Source organism: Miscanthus floridulus, chromosome 7, assembly GCF_019320115.1.
Source record: "Miscanthus floridulus cultivar M001 chromosome 7, ASM1932011v1, whole genome shotgun sequence".
Lineage (NCBI taxonomy): Eukaryota > Viridiplantae > Streptophyta > Magnoliopsida > Poales > Poaceae > Miscanthus > Miscanthus floridulus.
The window spans coordinates 20,849,512-20,867,544 of NC_089586.1; the positions used below are offsets into that span (position 1 = coordinate 20,849,512).

The 18,033-nt window shown below is 42.6% G+C and overlaps 1 protein-coding gene across 2 annotated transcripts; it reads left to right on the forward strand.

Moving 5' to 3' along the window:
• The first annotated feature begins 11,894 nt into the window (after nucleotides 1-11,894).
• Nucleotides 11,895-16,811, forward strand: LOC136462762 (putative E3 ubiquitin-protein ligase LIN-1). 2 transcript variants are annotated; one of them, XM_066461813.1, is made up of 8 exons: nucleotides 11,895-12,977; nucleotides 13,098-13,239; nucleotides 14,443-15,416; nucleotides 15,510-15,654; nucleotides 15,735-15,986; nucleotides 16,108-16,311; nucleotides 16,363-16,417; nucleotides 16,506-16,811. In XM_066461813.1, exons 1-8 carry the CDS (start codon nucleotides 11,956-11,958, stop codon nucleotides 16,613-16,615), a joined length of 2,904 nt encoding a protein of 967 aa, XP_066317910.1. In that variant the 5' UTR covers nucleotides 11,895-11,955; the 3' UTR covers nucleotides 16,616-16,811. The 2 variants fall into 2 exon arrangements, with proteins under 2 accessions (XP_066317910.1, XP_066317909.1); XM_066461812.1 differs by having other exon boundaries at nucleotides 16,108-16,417.
• Nucleotides 16,812-18,033: the final 1,222 nt, after the last annotated feature.

The window sequence follows — 18,033 nt, forward strand, 5'->3', positions numbered from 1 at the left end:
TTAACGAAACATCACTGGACACTCGTTTACCGATTAAGAATAGCTCTATTCAAATCACTTTAAAACATGTATCTAACTTAACTTGAAGGACAAGATCAACTTACCTAACTTGCATAACCTAAGATAAAGATGCTCATCTTCAGTTAAAGGCCTAACACCTAGGAACATTACCACAAGCTTAGGAATAGTAAAGGCATACTTAATTCAAAGTTAAGGTTTCACATGCAAACGAACAGTTTCTTAATTCAATCACAACAAGAGTTCTATATATTCAAATGACTTGCAAGAGGACATTCTGGAAAGCTTATGAAATTCTCTACAAATCATTTATAAACATCAAAGCATGATTCTTATGTTAACCAAATCGAATTCAAGTAAACCTAGAATCTATCCAGAAATGACAGGGTTACTAAATTAATTATTTAGTGATGATGCAAAAGCATAATTGGACCAAACCAAGTTAACCAACTTGTTGTGCATACCAGAGGAACATCAGAAAGTATAGTGCCAACTTCTAAATAAATTATTTAATGTCCTTTTCTAATTTATTTAGTTAATTAGGTGATTAAAGTAACATATAGTAAAACTGTATAGAAAAATCTACAAAAATTACAGTAGCTATCTCATGCTTCACATACAGCCTGTTCGTTTGGCTGTGGCTTGTCGTAAACGATCGTAAATTTTCAGCCGGAACAGTATTTTTCTCTCACATAAACCAGCCAGCAGTACTTTTTCATGAACCAGCAACGACACGAACCAGCCAACCGAACAGGCTGATAGACTACCATAAAAATTCTAAAGCAATTGATCAAGCAGAACTTGCTGTATCAAAAATAACAGAAGGCAGGGCTATTTCTACCATAATTTGAAAAGTGTCAAGCAACAAATTTCACATTTTTCCTACCATCATTCTAGCATAAAAATAGCACTCACCAAATTTTACCTTAACTGGATCTATAGAAAAATTATGAAAATTCCCACAAGATCCATCCATGCAAAGAAGAGAATTTCCTAACTTCTACATACAGTGTCCAAAATATATGAAAATTTAACTACAAGCTATTCATGATATGAGCAATACACCATAAAAATTTCATGCCATTTGGAGCTACATAGAAAAAGATATAATTACCCCTATTTTCTTCATGATTAAAAGAGATAATTAGCAACTCCATTTTTCATAACAGAACAAGGCATAAATTATATTTTTAATATAAACTAGACATTATCATGAACTCAACAAAATTGGAACCACATCATTTGGATCTATCAACTAAGAGATACACATTTTTGAATATGTACTCAAATCTATGAAAAAGAATAAAACAAAACAAATTTGAAACCCTAACTCTACTGCTGGGCCGGCCCGAAAGAACACGGCGGCCCACAACACATGCGCCCGCAAATGCCAGCGCAGCCCAGAAGCGGCGCGGCCCACGCCGGTTCCCGCCTGAGCTCAGCAACTGACGCGCGGGTCCCGCACGATAGAGAGATAGACAGGGGAGGAAGGAAAGATGACGACGTAGCTCGTCGCCGGTGGCAGCTCCAGCGAGGCCATCGGTGCTATGGTGTTCGCCTCACCCATGCGCACCTAGGGACACCATCTATTGAAGCGATTCCAGTGGCTAGAGGGAGTGGCGATGGCCATGGCGGCGCACGGCCACGGGTTGGCTAGCTCCGGTGAGGCTCGACCCTGTAGGGCGCGGCTAGGCTCGGTACGAGCTTCCGAAGTTCGCTATCAAGCTAACCAAGCAAAGAAGAGGGGATGGGAAGGTCTCGGTGGCAGTTGACCGCGTGGAGCGCCAACTCCGGCGAGGTCCCGTCATGGCGGTGGTGATGGAAACGGCGAATACGTCCTTACCAGGCCCCAATCGACCCGGCTGAGAGGTGGAGGTGGTAGAGGAGATCACGGCGAAGCTAGGGACAAGATGGCCAACATGTTATTGTAGTGGCGAGCACGCAAGGTGATGGCGAAGCTTGGCCGGCAATGGTGGAGCTGCTGCGGCTTCGGTGCTGCGCGCGGTAGAGGCGAAGGAGTGGAGCAAATGAAACGATGAGTGCGTCAGGCAGGCGGGTGGGAGTTCAAGGCGTGGCCAGCAGCGCTAGGACACCCACGGCACGTGGCAGCGTGAGCAGGAGACCGGCGACGGGTGGCAAACACGCGGCGGTGATCTTCTGACGGTCGATTCACTGTAGCAAAACTGAAATTTCGATTCAGTACTCGATGGTGACGACTGATAGCGTGACTTTGACAATCTATATCTCCCAAACTATGGCGATCTGGTTCATGGTATAGTTGACAAAATTGAAGATCTAAGTGAGGACTATAACTTTATCCATTGGAGCTCGAGTTGGTTCGGCTTGGTTAGGGAGATACAAGGCTCCAAACAATAATCCATGAAACTAAAAATCATCTCAGGGACTTAGAAAAATTCTAAGTGTAGAATTCAACCCCAAATCTGACTTGTGGGCCATGTTTGAGGCTGTTCCACACATTTTTATGAGTTGGTCATAAAACAACTTTTGTTCCTTGATAAATTGGCTACAACTTTGGTAAAGGGTGCACAGCCATGCAAGGTCTCTAGGTTGGTCTTTTGAATCAGTCAAATAGTGTCACTTTATGGTTCATTCTAAGTCAAACCTCCACAAAAGGGCAATTTAGTCATTTTGGTCCACATGAACAATGTCCCATCAATTATCCTAAGTGTAGTTAAGGTGTATTAGACCCTAATTAACCACTCTACACAAGTGCTACACCAACTTCTAATGATCACATGTGATGAAGCAACAAAACAATCAATTTCACTCTAATGTTGCAATTCCATGTTTCACATGTTTCATGACTTTTATTGAAATTTTAAACTTGTCATATCACTACCATGTTGCCATGTTTCAAGGTATGAGCAACTCATGTTTCAATCACATGTTTCACTACTGTCATTTACAAGCAATCAAGTATGAAACAAACATAATTGCGAATGTTGCATATGCATGTTTTAGTAACAATGGCATGATGAGATAGATGATGCACATGTTTATGAAATGAAATGCAATTTTGTAGAAGCCAAACACCTAGGGTGTTACATTAATGATTTATGCATTAATTCTACTTCTGCCCAACGGTGATGTAGAATTAGTGTATAAGAAGAGTTGTAAATTTTAAAGATTTATGTATTAATTCTACTTCTGCCCAACGGTGATGTAGAATTAGTGTGTAAGAACAGCTGTAAAAGTTAAAGATTTATGTATTAATTCTATTTCTGTCCAACGGTGATGTAGAATTAGTGTATAAGAATAATTGTATATTTTGATTTTGACCAACGTTGGAATCAAGGCATGCAAATAGTGTTATTTTATGTTAAGAAAAGTTTTGACCTGGTTTTCATCTTGTCTAAGGTGGACTGGGTAGTCACCTCACCGTGTTCCACTGAGTTTGTGGCACCGGTGAGAGAGACAAAAGAGAATGATGCCACTTGGGCAACTAAAGAGAGGGATTTTGAATCCCAAAAAGATAGTCCTATGACTTTTATGCATAGGAAGTGGGTTACTACCAACAAGAAATATTTGGCTGTGATAAAGAACATGATTGAACCTACAATTATGGGCTCAATCCCAGAGTGTGACACGATCACCGAGTACCTCGATAGAATAAAGAGTCAGTTCACTAGCTCTTTAAAGACATGTTACCCAACTGATAAAGCAGCTGGTAACAGAGTGTTACTCTGGAAATGGTGGTATAAGAGAGCTCACGATGCATTGTTGAAATTATGACACTGTCGTTTAGGCCATATTTCGAGGGGGAGAATAGAAAGACAAGTTAAGAATGATATTCTTCCTCTATTAGAGCTCTCAGATTAAGAACAATGTAGAGAATGCATAAAAGGAAAGTATGTAAAGAAGATTAACAAAGATGCCAAACGAAATACAGAAATTTTATAGATTATTCACATAGACATCTGTGGTCTATTTCCTATAAAGAGTATGGATAGAAATGATTCATTCATAACATTCACAGATGATTACTTATGTTATGTCTACATTTATCCAATGAAAGAAAGAACAGAAGCATTGGATAAATGTAGATATTTAAGGCAAAAGTTGAAATCCAACGCAATTTAAAGAGAAAGATAGTCAGATCTGACCGTGGAGGAGTACTACGGTCGGCATACCCTAAAAGAATGGCATAGTAGCGCAGTATTCTACACCGGACGAACCTCAGCAGAATAGAGTAACTAAAAGAATCAATCGTACCCTGATGGATATGGTGGGCATTATGATAAGTTACTCCACCTTACAGTTGAGCCTGTGGATGGAGGCGTTAAAAACCCTATTCATATTCTCAAAAGAGTACCAAGTAAGTCAGTGCCCAAAACACCGTATGAGTTGTGGACAGAAAGAGTGCTCTCACTAAACCACTTGCGTGTGTGGGGGAGCCATGCTGAGGCTAAAGTATTTAACCCAAACATTGGAAAGTTAGATCCCAAAACAGTAAGTTGCCATTTTATTTGCTACATAGAAAAGTCAAAAGGTTTTCATTTTCTACTGTTCAGACAGACATACAAAGTTTGTGAAAACAAGACACGCAGCCTTCCTAGAGGATGAATTGATGAGGGGGAGCATGGTAGCTCAAGAAATTGACCTTGAAGTGAAGCGGGTGTATGCGCCCACTCCAATGATTCATGAGCTAATTTTCTCATACCTGCTGTCACTGCACCGACAGTGCTAGATACTGTGGTGCCAGCACCTGTTGTTATCCCACCTGTGGCAACAATGAATGACGATAAGGAACCTGTTCTTTAGGATTCTATAGAACCTATTGCCACATATGAGGGGGAGCAACAACAGCCTCAAACAGAAGATGTGCAAAAAATAAAGACCCCTAGAAGGTCTCAAAGAGTTAGAAAATCAGCTATTCCTGCTGATTATAAAGTGTACAACACTAAGGAATTTCAAATGAAGGATGATCCTACCTCATTTGAAGAAGCCATGAGAAGTGATCATTCATCAAAGTGGCTTGAGGCCATGGAAGATGAATTGAAATCAAAGAATGCCAATAAAGTTTAGGACTTGGAAATAATTCCTAAATGAGCAAAAATAGTAGGCTGTAAATGGGTCTATAAACAAAACTTGACTCTCAAGAGAATATAGAGAAATATAAAGTGCGATTTGTGGCAAAAGGCTATATGCAAAGAGAAGGGATTGATAACAATGAGACATTTTCTCCAGTCTCATGTAAAGTTTCCTTCAGAATCATAATGGCATTAGTGGCACATTACGATTAAGAATTACATCATATAGATGTAAAGACGGCATTTCTCAACAGAGACTTAGAGGAAAATGTTTACATGGCATAACCGAAAGGTTGAAGAAAAAGAACGAATGGGATGTCGCCTAAAGAAATCCATTTATGGATTAAAACAAGCTTCAAGACAGTGGTACTTGAAGTTTGATAAGACAATAAGGCATTTTGGGTTTGAAGAGAATGTAGGGGATAATTGTATCAATACAAAGTTTAAGAATAGGAAGTTTATCTTCCTTGTCTTGTATGTAGATGATATCTTACTTGCTAGTAGTGATGTCAGTCTACTACTGGAGACAAAGAAATTTAATATGAAAGATCTTGGTAAAGCTTCGTTCGTTCTAGGGATCGAGATTCACCAAAATAGAAGAAAAAGAGTATAAGGACTGTCACAAAAGACATACATGGAAAAGGTCTTAAAGAAATTCAGTATGCACAAATGTAGTCCCTCACCTGCTCCTATAGTCAAGGGCGACAGATATGGGGATTTTCAATGCCCCCGGAACCAATATGAGCTCAATTGACAAAGTGAAAGTGGTTCCATATGCTTCAGCTGTCGGAAGCTTGCAACATGCTCAAGTATGTACACGCCCTGACTTGTCATTTGTTACCGGGTTTTACTTGGCAGATTTCAGAGCAATTCTGGAATAGAACACTGAAATTAGTAAAGAAAGTCTTGCATTATTTGCAAGGAACGAAACGCCTCATGATGACATATAGAAAATTCTGATTTATTCTACATAGTGGGATATTCAGATTCTGATTATGCGAGAGTGAATGCATATCCAGACGTGGATTTTCTATCATCTCGCAAAGGGGAGCTATTTCATGGAAAAGCTCTAAGCAAACTGTCACTACATCGTCAACAATATATGACGGTTTGTAGCGTGTTATGAGGCAACGGGCAGGTGAACTGACTAAAAAAGTTCATACCCGGTTTAAAGGTGGTTGACGACATCTATAGACCACTTAAGTTATACTGCGATTATAATCTGGCAGTACAGTATGCTCACAACATAAGTCAGGTGGTGCTGCCAAACACATTGACATAGAGTATTATGTTGTGAAAGATAAAGTCCGGGATCAAGTCATAAGTCTTGAGCATATAAGTACAGAAAAGATGCTCGCGGATCCACTTACAAAAGGCTTACCACCCAACATGTTCAGAGAACATGTAGCTAGCATGGGTTTAAGGAAAAGCCTAAAATTCCTGGACAAAAGAAAGCCTAAAGATTAGTATCTATTTCAGAACAGAGTAGTATGTTGTAGCTGTTAAATCTATCGGCAATGGATCGGGACGATGAGACATATTCTATGTGCAAATCTGTAATGGAATGAACAAAAGTAAATAATATGAAATTAAAAGATGGAATAAGATTACGGGGGAGAATGTTAGTTGATCTCCACCAATATGGGCCCTTGCCTCTGCTCCCTGATCGGGGGAGCCTAATCCTAATTGGTTGGTGGGCTCCTGTCGCACAGCACATATATATAGAAGAGTGGGGAATTGGGCTCGTGTCACGAGGTTGAACGGAGCCGCTACCCACCTATAGAGAAAACCCTAAACCGATCCTAAAAATGTGCTACTAGCGACGGGATGAGCCCGCCACCACCGCCGTCGCTCCTGCAGGGCCATCACCGTACCACTACGGACTTCACCGAGCCGGAGCTGCCTCTACACTAGCGTCCAAGCTGCTGCGGCGTCATGAACAGAGCAGTGAATCTTCGCAAAGGGTAAGAAGGCTTACACCGGATCTATAGTTACACAGAGAGATACACATTTATGATCATAACAGATGGATGGATTCATGGATTGCCTAATCATGCACGCGTTTCCGTCGAGTACTAGCAAGCGAACAAATGGATATATACTCCACAATCAGGCTGCTCTGCTGCGTGCGTGCAAGAGTGTCCAATCCGTTGACTAGATCGACGACGCATCCATATCCGTTAGCCCTATAGGATCATATGGTCGCGTTATATCCTTCCTGGCCTCGGTGTCGACGTCGATCTCGCACGCACTTCGCAGTCGCAGGAAACGCCGCCGGCCGGGGTCACGGGTTCGCCGGTGACTGCTTGCCAGTTGCCATGCCACGCGCGTCCCCGGCCCAAACCCGGAGCGGTGAAATCGAAAAGGCAGCGCATAGATTCCCTCCACCCCCCACCCCCCACCCCCCAATCCGTCCCCCACGGGAATCCATGTCGTTTCCTCCGCAACTTGGCATCATCATGGGAAGCATCAGACCCGACGACCCTCATGTGCAAGAAATTAACCATCACTGATCGTGATCGATCCCTCTGCGACCTTTAATTTGCTTTCGCTTCGCATGGAACTTAATTACCGCGTCTAAAATTTCAGGATATCTTTTTTTTTTTTCTGGGAACGGAGGGAGTAATAAGCAAAGCCTAAAGCTGAACCACTCATTCTTTTACCTACCTTGTTCTTCTTAGTATGTCCTCGATAAAACTCTTGCTGGTTGCTTGACCAAAAAAAAAAGAAAAAGGAAAATTGCCTAGCTTCTGTTTCAGCTAAATTATTATTGAACAATGAACATTACTCCGTATGTACGTATGTACGACGCCAGCAGTAAATAAAAGGTGCAGTGTGCTTACTTTCCTGAGTTTCCCGGGCACCCGGCCCTGTTTGGCTGTCTGAAAAAACGACTGATATTGATTTATTGTGAGAGAAAAATACTATTATTTCGCTAAAATGGTACGGCTGATAAGTTCAAACGGATAGGGCAGAGTTGTATATAATACACAAACGACAAAGCTATAGCCCTGGTTCATGAGGGAAGTGATATTAGGCTGCATTCAGCCTGTACATCCAGGTGTTCGCGCGCCTCCAAATGTTTGAATTCATCGCTGTGGACACCTCTAGAGTTATTAGTAGAGTGGAACAAAAGAATAGTAAGCTGCTGCCTGCTGGGACCCGATCGAGGGTGTCCTGTTGGCGCTTCCCCATCAGTGCCTGAATAATCCTGATCTCACCTTCTCAGCCGAGCCAATGCCGCAGAGCAAGCAGACAAACCACTGAACGTGGTAACAAACATATAGCAACATGGCTTCGAGTCCAGCAGCAGCTCAAACTGTCTGCAGAGACTGCGTGCCGTGCAGCTAGCAGTGTCAAGTGCGTGGAGCCGTGGACAGCAACATCCTCACCGATACATACATACATATAATATATGCTGTGCCGATCAGAGCGAGTAGGCACATTGGTCTGCGAAATTGCGATGCAAGAGCCCTTGTCTGCTTGCTGCTTGTCTCCAGCTACCTATAGTTAGCTTCACACGCTTCACATGGACGACGACGAGCTCGATCGCGTATACGTAGCAGTACTCCCTCCCGTTTCAAATTTTACAAGTCGCTTTAATTTTTTTACATCCATTTTATTATATATATATAGATATATATTATGCATAGCAAAATAAATGTTTCAAAAAAGTTAAAACGATATATAATTTGGAACCGAAGGAGTAGCTAGGATTAGTTTTGACTGGTTTATTAATTAGTGATGGGAACCATATACCAACACCACTCACATGTTTGTCGTTTGCGCGTGGCGTAACATTTGGCATTATATTAGATCAATGTTAACATGAGCGTACGTGCATTGCTTAGTCGGTATATTCGTAATTGCGTTACGTACGGCGTACATGCATGCGTCCACGCATGGATGCGGGCGCATCTGTGTTTAAATCTTTTGGAGAGATCCGTGTGTGTTCTAGACTACACTTCTGGTTGGCCATTATGTGGCGTTTGACGTTCAAGCTACGCTAGATACCTTCTCGTGATGTTGCAAGAGACACTGCTATAGAGAAGATTTATAGACCCAGCCGCCTCTATTTTACCAGGACAAAATCATCATTTCGCTTTAAAATAGGACGTAAACATTTAAAACACTATAATCAACGCAATTAAAATAAATTAGTTGAAAACTATTAATATAAAATGAACATATTGTTCATGCAAACCTAATCCCTATTTAGAAAATAAGTGATAGACCCTGAAAACTAACTAACTAATTAATAGATCCATTGTTCATGCTCTTAATCGTCTTCCTAAAACAAAAATATTATGGATGTTGAGCCAAAAAAATCTAATTCTAGACCTAGATCTAGATTTTAATGCCTATTCAAAATTAACAAATAGAGCATAAAACTTAAGACATGGTAAGGCTAGAATCTTGTTCCCCTACTGAATTTAACCTTGTACCTTTAAAGATTTAATCTAGTTTGTTTCATAAATGCCTCAATCACCATGCAAGAGAGAGAGAAAACACTACTTAAGCAAGTAATCCACCACTAAACCTTTTAAAAGATGTTAGGAATATCATTTACTTATCTTCAATGGTCTCGTCCTCCAAAGAAATCAAAATCAAAACCTTTCTCCTAGAGATTTTTCTATTTTTTTAGAAAGTTGGCCAAGCCCCCCCTCTTCTCCTCTGGCTACAGTGTTCATCCTCAGGATGAAGAGGGAGAGGCAGGAATTTATATTGGAGACAGTATTAGAGATGGTTGCATTAACAGCCGTATCTAGAAATGTATTTCCAGAGGCGCCTGGGAATCCCAGCCACCTCTGAAAACAAACCTCTATTTTTTGAGGTGGCATTTCCAGAGACAGGGATCCGACAAAGGGCTCTATAGGGGTGGCTAAGAATTCAATCGCGTCTACCCAAAAATGGTGTTGTTGCTAAGAAAAACGTTTCTGTAGTAGAGACAATGAGTAGAAAAATTGTAGGGAGCCCTCATATATAGATCAAGTCTTCGTAAACCCATCTCCGCAAGTAATTTTCTTACAATCTCACACTTGCAAGTTTCATTTGTTTTCATATATTCTTCACATCTACGTTGCACTTACACGAATCTTCCATCTTTAGTATCTTAACTCCGCCATTTTTCTCTCCTCTTGTATTAGTCATAGACATCACAACATAATTAGCTTGTTAACCTCCAAGTGATAATATATAAGCATACGAAGAATTCGAGGATATGTGTGCGGTTATTAGTATTATGCAAAGGTGCGACACCACGAGTCATGTTACACAAATGAAAATATTTTTCACAAAAAACCTTACGTGTGTGGTTTTAGGAAATTCTCTTGATCTCTTAGGTGAGTGTCTGTTTTTTTCTTTTTTTCACCACATGTCTTATTGCTTTTTTTTTAGCAAAACCACATGTCTTATTGCTAAATTGCTATTGCTATCGTGACGTATGCCATTATGGATCTTGGGCCTTGGTGGTGTCTTTCTTAGAGGAGGAAGGAGATAGGAGGTAGGAGCAACCCTAGATGCGTTTGTTAGGGAGTTGGGGTGTATTTTGGTGGGAGGGGTCTCATGCCCCTTATCATTGGTGTTGAATCCTCCTTAGGTCGATCGGAAGTAAGGGATATGACTCGAGTTTTGGGCTACATAGTACCTGTGCACAGATAGTGGGAGAAAAGAGGGGCATACCTAGCTATAGATCGATCAAGGGAAACGATTAATGTGCTCGGTTTAATAATTAGCTATAGCGTTACTCTAATTTGATCGAAGGCTCAAACTCAGTACGCAAGTTACGCAAGTAGGTGCACTTAGCTTGCTTCATGCTGTCTTCTTTAAGGGAGAGCTCATATTCTTATACGCACATGCCACATATACAGGGAAGCAAGATAAAACCAGTACCTCAGCTGATCACTACAATATATAGGTCTACCTAGAGCTGTCACAAGTCCAACCTTTTCAATTTCACTTCTATATCTCAGGTGTCTGTTTTTTTTTGTTCGGACAACATGTAATTTTGTCATTGTTTGGCTATAGAAATGATATGATTGTCTTTAGTAAGTTGTCCTTTTAGTTATACTAGTAGTTGGCTGTTTGAGATTGTTGTCTAAAAATTCAAACATTTGAAATATAGCAAATCTCTTTCAATTTCGATGACTAACAATAATTTCTATAATATATCTTATTGCCATAAATAAAAAGTCGCACGCTGTGCTTATTTTTGTAAACGTTAATCTTACATTTTCATTTTTTCAATTTATACAATTTTTATATTAATGATCAAAATTAAAATGTTTAATTTATCTTGTAACAAATCTACACCCTGTTCGCTTATGCTAAAATTTAGTTTATGCTGATGCTTATGTTGAAATGTTGTGAGAAAAAAATATTGTTTTATGGCTGAAAAGTAATGCTAAATGAAGAGTCGAAGACGAATAATGCTCTTACCTAATAACGCATTAACAATTTTAACACACCGTAAACACAGATAGTAGTGCTCATAGTCATAGAGATAGCGGGTCTGCGTGTTCATGCATGAGTTCATGTACGAGTGAGTTTGAGCGTGCTAATAACTAATGAAAGTATACGTATGATGAAAGAGTAGAGGGAAAAATAAAAAGAAAAGCAAACGTGGTTGCCAACAGTGACCGTCTCCTGAAATTGAATTCACTGTTCACGTCACACGCTTCACTGTTTACCCGACGTGCACAACGCCCGCATGCGCGCGTACGTGGCCCGGTGGGGCCGAGCTGCCAGCCGCGGGCCCGGGCTTTAACTGCGCCAGCCGCCAGCGCCTCCGCCCATTACTACCCGGCACCACCCAAAATGCCCAACGCCCGCATGAGAGGCTTGAGAGCAGAGTGAGGCCCTGGGAGCGCAGGGCGCGATTACGCGGATGCTCCAGTGTCCAGAGCAGACAGCAAGCGCCATGATGATGCCGCCGCCGCCGCGCACGCCGTCCTCCCTCCGCGACCTGCTCGCGCGGGAGCGCGTCGACGAGGACGACGACGACGCGCCGCAGCTGGCCCCGCGCCCGCGCGGCGCGTCGTCGAGGTCGAGGTCGTGCAGACACGCATCGCCGCCGCCGCTGGCCACGACCACGACGACGAGGGAGGAGGAGGGGGAGGCCGCCGCCGCCGGCGCGGTGGTGTCCGTGCTCTCTGCGTACGCTGGAAGGCTGCTGAGGGACGCGGACTTCAGGCGGGCGCTCCGCGACAAGTGCGCCGCGTGCCACGCGCCCGCCGCCGCGGGCCGCCCCGTGCTGGCCAACCTCGAGCTCGGCATCGAGAGCATCGAGCGCCTTGCCTCCGACAACGGCTCCGCCTCCGCGCAGGCACAGGCGCCGCGCGACGCCAAGATCCGCTCGCTCCGCAACTCCATCCACCTCCTCAGCGTCGTCGCGTCGCTCCACTCGCCGCGCCCCGGCGCCGCGGGAGACGGCGGCGGCGGCCGCACCTGCGGGGTGCCCAACTCCCACCTCGCCGCCTGCGCGCAGCTCTACCTCGCCGTCGTCTACAAGATGGAGCGCAACGACCGCGTCGCCGCGCTTCACCTCATGCAGGTGTTCGCCGACGCGCCCGGCCTCGCGCGCAGGGACCTCCTCCCGGACCTCTGGGACCACGTCTTCCTGCCCCACCTGCTCCACCTCAAGGTCTGGTTCACCAAGGAGGTCGACCTCGTCGCTGGCTGGGACGCCGACGACCGGTGCAGGAGGATGAAGACCTTGCAGAGGCTCTACAACGATCACATGGACAGTGGCACGGCGCAGTTTGCCATGTACTACAAGGAGTGGCTCAAGTCCGGTGCCGCCGCGCCGCCTCCGGTCCCCTCGGTGCCATTGCCTTCGTTGCCGTGGAATTTTGATGGGCGCGAGAAGAACTCGGCTTCGCTGCACAGGACCTCCATCAATAGAGACCTGTGGGTGAACCTTTCCCACAGACTGCATCACTGATTGCATTGAAACAAGTTTCAACAGTTTGTCATCAGTCCGTTAGTACAAGATCAAGTTTCTCAGAGTTATCTGAATTCTTCTTGCAGGTATAATGCGGTTTTCGGGACAGCTCTCGGGCAAGAAGATGTCAAAGATGCAAAGCTGGACGATGAGACTGGACTAGTTCTGGATTTGGATGTCGAATTGGATCATAATTCTGTGGGCTTGAAGACACAGAAGCTTGCTCATGTGAGTCAACAGTTCCTTTCACTTTCTCCAGATGACTACTCCTAGTTGGTTTGCCTCGTATTATAATATGTGTTTGTTGGCGTGGCAAACTAGCATTGGCATCTATCTTTTAGACAAGTGACGAGTTGTGGTCACTGTTTGCAGTTGAAAATAATTAAAGTGGTGCCAAGGAGACAGCCGTTTGATCCCAGTACATATCATATTTGTTTTCTATGCCGTGGGGCCTAGGAAATTTTGGTCATATTCCTAGAATCCTCAGATATTTATGGTTGGTTGTAGCCTTGTAGGCAGAGGACTACGGTCCTACTTTTAGCATCCACTGAACTGTTCGGTTCAAAAAGTTTGCTCCTGAACTGAGAAACATTCTGTCCTTTATGCCTCATTTGATTTCACAGTTAGTCATGAAAATTCCATCTTGATTTAGGATTAACATATATCTAGAATTGACAATGCAAAATTCTTCTCTTATTTTAGAATAACACTGTTATTAGGGATGAAAACGGTCGAAAACGGTATTACAATATAGAAAACGAAAGCGGTCGGTTCGAGATATTTCTACATTTTAGCAATTAAAGAGTACAAAAAATGGTTGCGAAACCAATTGAAAATGACAAATTTTTATGTTTGGCAAAATTCGGAAACAATATCATAATATAGAAAACGGTATCATAATATAGAAAACGAAAGCTGTCGGTTCGGAATATTTCCGTACCGTTTTCATCCCTAACTGTTATATAGTGTTTTAATTACTGTTCTTGGTGGCTGATAAGCATCTTTTGTAGTACATATTCCTGTTTGTCTGATCGTATTGTTCACTTGATTTGTGTGTCTTCAGACTGTGTAGTTATGCTGCTAACTGACTGAGTTTACTAGTATTGATAGAGTGACACTGCAAGCATATGCTTGTTGTGAATTCTCTTTTGTAGCAGGGAAAGACAGTAGAGTATGCCTTGGTTTAAGAGAGGAGGCATCTGGATAGCTAGGGTTGCACCAGACATACATGTAAATGAAAGTTGTGTAAACGTCTCCTGTTTTTTTTTTTCTATCATCCAGGGCTTATTCGCTTGAGGCATGCTAAGAATTTTTCCCTTGCTGTTGACATTTATTTTTGAAGCATCTAGCTCATTTCTCATGGAATGTGAATTGTTTAGTCCTGCATATACCTTTGAAGTTAGTTAACTTAAGCCTTTTTTGAGTAGACAGAGTAAAATGGGGCTCCAGGAAAAGCATTCCCGCTCTCAGAAAGAAGGTGCTATTCTAGAAACAACACCTACACAACGGAAATCATACTCTTTTCGATTATTCTCCTGCCAAGGTGATATAAGCAAGAATGTTATCAATCATCCCAAAATAGCTAAAAAGGAACTTGTGTCTGCCGAGAAAGAGCTAGACAGCAGTGAGCTAACAATGACTCTGGAACGAGCAATTTCCGTGGTATCCAATTCGGACAGCCTTAGGCAATGCGAGGATGCTGTGCATGAAGTTGCCAGAGCATGTTCAACCTCGCAAGGGGACCCAAATTTTGTAAACTTGCTGTCATGTGCCTCTTTTATTCAAGGTCTTCTCGAAGTTACATTCACCTCCAAAGACGATGCTGTACTGGAGTCAGCTATATCGATAATGGGAAAGTTGGTTTTGGGGAATGAGGTGATTAGACAGCTTGTGCTCAATGCCGATCCACAGCTCGAGGTTTTCTTAAGACTCCTGAGAAGCAACGAGTTGTTCCTGAAGGCAGCTGTAGTGCTTTATATGATGAAGCCTAAAGCTAAGCAGATGCTATCATTGGACTGGATTCCGCTTGTACTGCACATATTGGAGTGTGGCGATGAGGTGCAATCTCTGTTTTCTGTAAAATGCGCCCCAAAAATAGCTGCATTATATTTTCTAGATCAGCTCCTTATGGGGTTTGATGTTGACAGAAACATTGAGAATGCAAAGCAGATGATTGCTCTCGGTGGTTTGGACCTCCTTATTAGCAGGCTCGAAGCTGGTGATGCTCGCGAGAGCAGACATTGCATTGCTCTCTTGACCACATGTATTCAAGCTGACGGCAGTTGTAGACACTACTTAGCTGATAATCTGAATAAGGAGCCTCTTGTTCAACTTCTTGTTGGAAATCAGAAGAAAGCTAGTGCTGCGTCCCTTAATTTGATGAGTGAACTCGTCTGCCTTAATAGGTGACATACTTCTCCACTGTCAGTAACATAAGTATTCTGAAAAACATCTCTAAAATACCCCTTGGATTGAACTAATTTTCTTTCTTTAAACAGAACAACTAAAACTGTGGAGTTCGTCAAGGAGCTGAAAAACCCTGGGTGCTTGAATACAATGCATATTCTGTTAGTCTATCTCCAGCAGGCTCCTCTTGTCCAGCACCCACTAGCAGCTATCATGTTACTTCAGCTTGATCTCCTGGTAACACCTCTATCTTTTCCTCCTTTGCTCAGGCACGTGTTTGGTATTTGTTCAATTCCCATATGGAAGTTTTCTTGCAGGGTGATCCTTTGCAGTACAGCGTATACAGAGAGGAAGCGATCGAGGCCATCATAGCTGCTTTGGAGCACAGTTCACAGAGCAGAAAGGTCCAGGAACAGTGTGCTCGAGCTCTTTTAATCTTGGCAGGGCGGTTTTCGTCTTCAGGAGAACCCGTAGCAGAAGCATGGCTACTAAAGAGAGCAGGCCTAGATGATTCCCTCTCTGAATCCTTTAGGAGATCGAAAATATTCAAAGATAAGAGTGTTCGAGCGGTACGTTCAAATGAACGAAAAAAAGCCTATGATTTATGATTACCTTACTTATGATTTGGTCTTTGTTTTTCCCCCTAAAATGTTTGGTTTTTTAAACCATCATGTTTGCACTAATGACTAGGAAGAAGAAAAGCTAGTTGAAGAACGGCTGAAGAAACTTGCCTTAATGTTACTGAAGAGTGGGGGCAAAAGGTTCCTCGTGGCACTGTCAAACTGCATATCTGATGGAATCCCTAGTCTCAGTCGATCGTGCCTCATCACTGTAGCATGGATGAGCAGCTCCCTCTCACCGCTGCATGGATGCAACGATTTCCAGCCTCTAGCATGCTCCATTCTCGCGTCCAAGCTTTTAGATAGCTTAAGCTATGACAGAGTTTTGGAGGAGAGGGTACTTGCTTCGCTGTCACTGCTGAATGTTGTGAGACATCCAGGTACATTTGCAAAACTAGTAATGACCTTGTGACATACAATCTTTCTGCAAGCTGGGTCATTTTAAGCGCATCTTTCCTAACCTGACAGAATGCATGGAGAAGGTTTTCCCACTGAAGAAAGAAACCATCGAGTCACTACAAGATCTTGCGGAGGTGACGTGGACTGCAAAGGAGCTCCTCTTTGCCTGCTGCAGATAACATGCAAGATCAGATCCTCAGCGACCAAGAACTACACACCAGCATGTAATTGGAAGTAATTGTTTTGCGAGAAGTGTAATGGCCACTGTTGTACACAAATTGTTTTGTTGATATGTAAAGCCCTATAGCTCCTTTCCCTCAGTATTGGACTTTGGCTTTCGCTGTTAAATTAAAGCCTGCAAATGGCTTCCTTTCTTCTTCAATTGTACATTGTTCCTGTGCTGACATGTTTCCAGTGAAAAATACGTGCCTATCAGATCTCACACCATCAATCTTTCTTAGGCCACCAAGATATACTGAAGCTTTTGATGCATAAGGATTTGTTTTGAACTGTTGGACGCTCCTTTGAATTACCATCAGCGACACAAATCTGTAGGAGATTTGCAATGAGTTTGCGGAAAGCTTAGTTGTGCTTTTCGTCTAACGACTAATTCAACGGTTCATCTGGTCGACTGGTCCAACTTAATTAAAAAATGAAAGAGAGCCAGTCCGGTCCAAGGTATGCAGCTAAGATAAACCAACAGAGCAATTTCTAGGACCCTTCGTGTCTAAGGTCCTGTCCCGTTCGTTGTGGGTTGTGGCTGGTCAGTTGTTCTTTTTTCTTTATCGCGAGGAATATGTTATTTTCTTTTTTTTTCTTTCATATTTTTAATATACATGGCAACTTTTTTGTTTGGTAAAATAAGTTAGCATTCTACTAGGATTTAGCGCAAGAACCAAGATGAAAGATAAAATAAAAATACTGCCCCATAACAGAAGAAGCCTGATTGAGCATGTACAGAAGCCTGGGAGAAGGAATGAGCAAAAGAGTGGTCCAGCGCTACCTCATTGTGAATATGTGGACGAGAGCACTACTGGTGTCTTTCCATTTTTTAAGTCGAATTTTTTATTTCCTCGGCGCCGGTCAGTACAGGTTCCAGGTGCTTGTACCAGCACTGGAATTCTGTGTATGACCTTTTATTTTGGGAAAAAATTTAAACTGCAAAGGTGCAGTTAATACGGGACGGGGGAGTATCTCATGTCAGTTTTCCTTTTTATGGCAATTTTTTTATTTCATTGCTCCCAAGGTGATCGATAGAGTTGCAGGCTTGCAGCTGCTGAACTGTTAGCTAGCTATCACGAACCTTTAATTCTGGAACAAATTTTCAAATCATAGAGGTGCTGGGACGGAGGGAGTACAAGCTAAATGAAACTCAACTATGGGTCCGTTCGCTAATCTGAAATTTGACTGAAACTGACTAAAAAATACTGTTCCAACTGAATTATTATAAGAAAAAAATACTGTTCCGACTGAAAAAAAAACCGAATAAACCGAATATGGGTAAGCCGAACATGGCAACATTGTGATTTGGTTCGATGTGCCTATAAAATATCGATTGTCTCCTTAAAAATATATATATATATTGAAAAAAATGTGT

Excerpts from the sequence above, each read along its gene's own strand:
- LOC136462762 (XM_066461812.1), top strand. The coding sequence starts at position 11,956 with ATGCTCCAGTGTCCAGAGCAGACAGCAAGCGCCATGATGATGCCGCCG. Across the intron at positions 12,978-13,097 it reads ACCTCCATCAATAGAGACCT|GTATAATGCGGTTTTCGGGA; the intron begins GTGGGTGAACCT and ends TTCTTCTTGCAG. Across the intron at positions 15,655-15,734 it reads TACTTCAGCTTGATCTCCTG|GGTGATCCTTTGCAGTACAG; the intron begins GTAACACCTCTA and ends GTTTTCTTGCAG.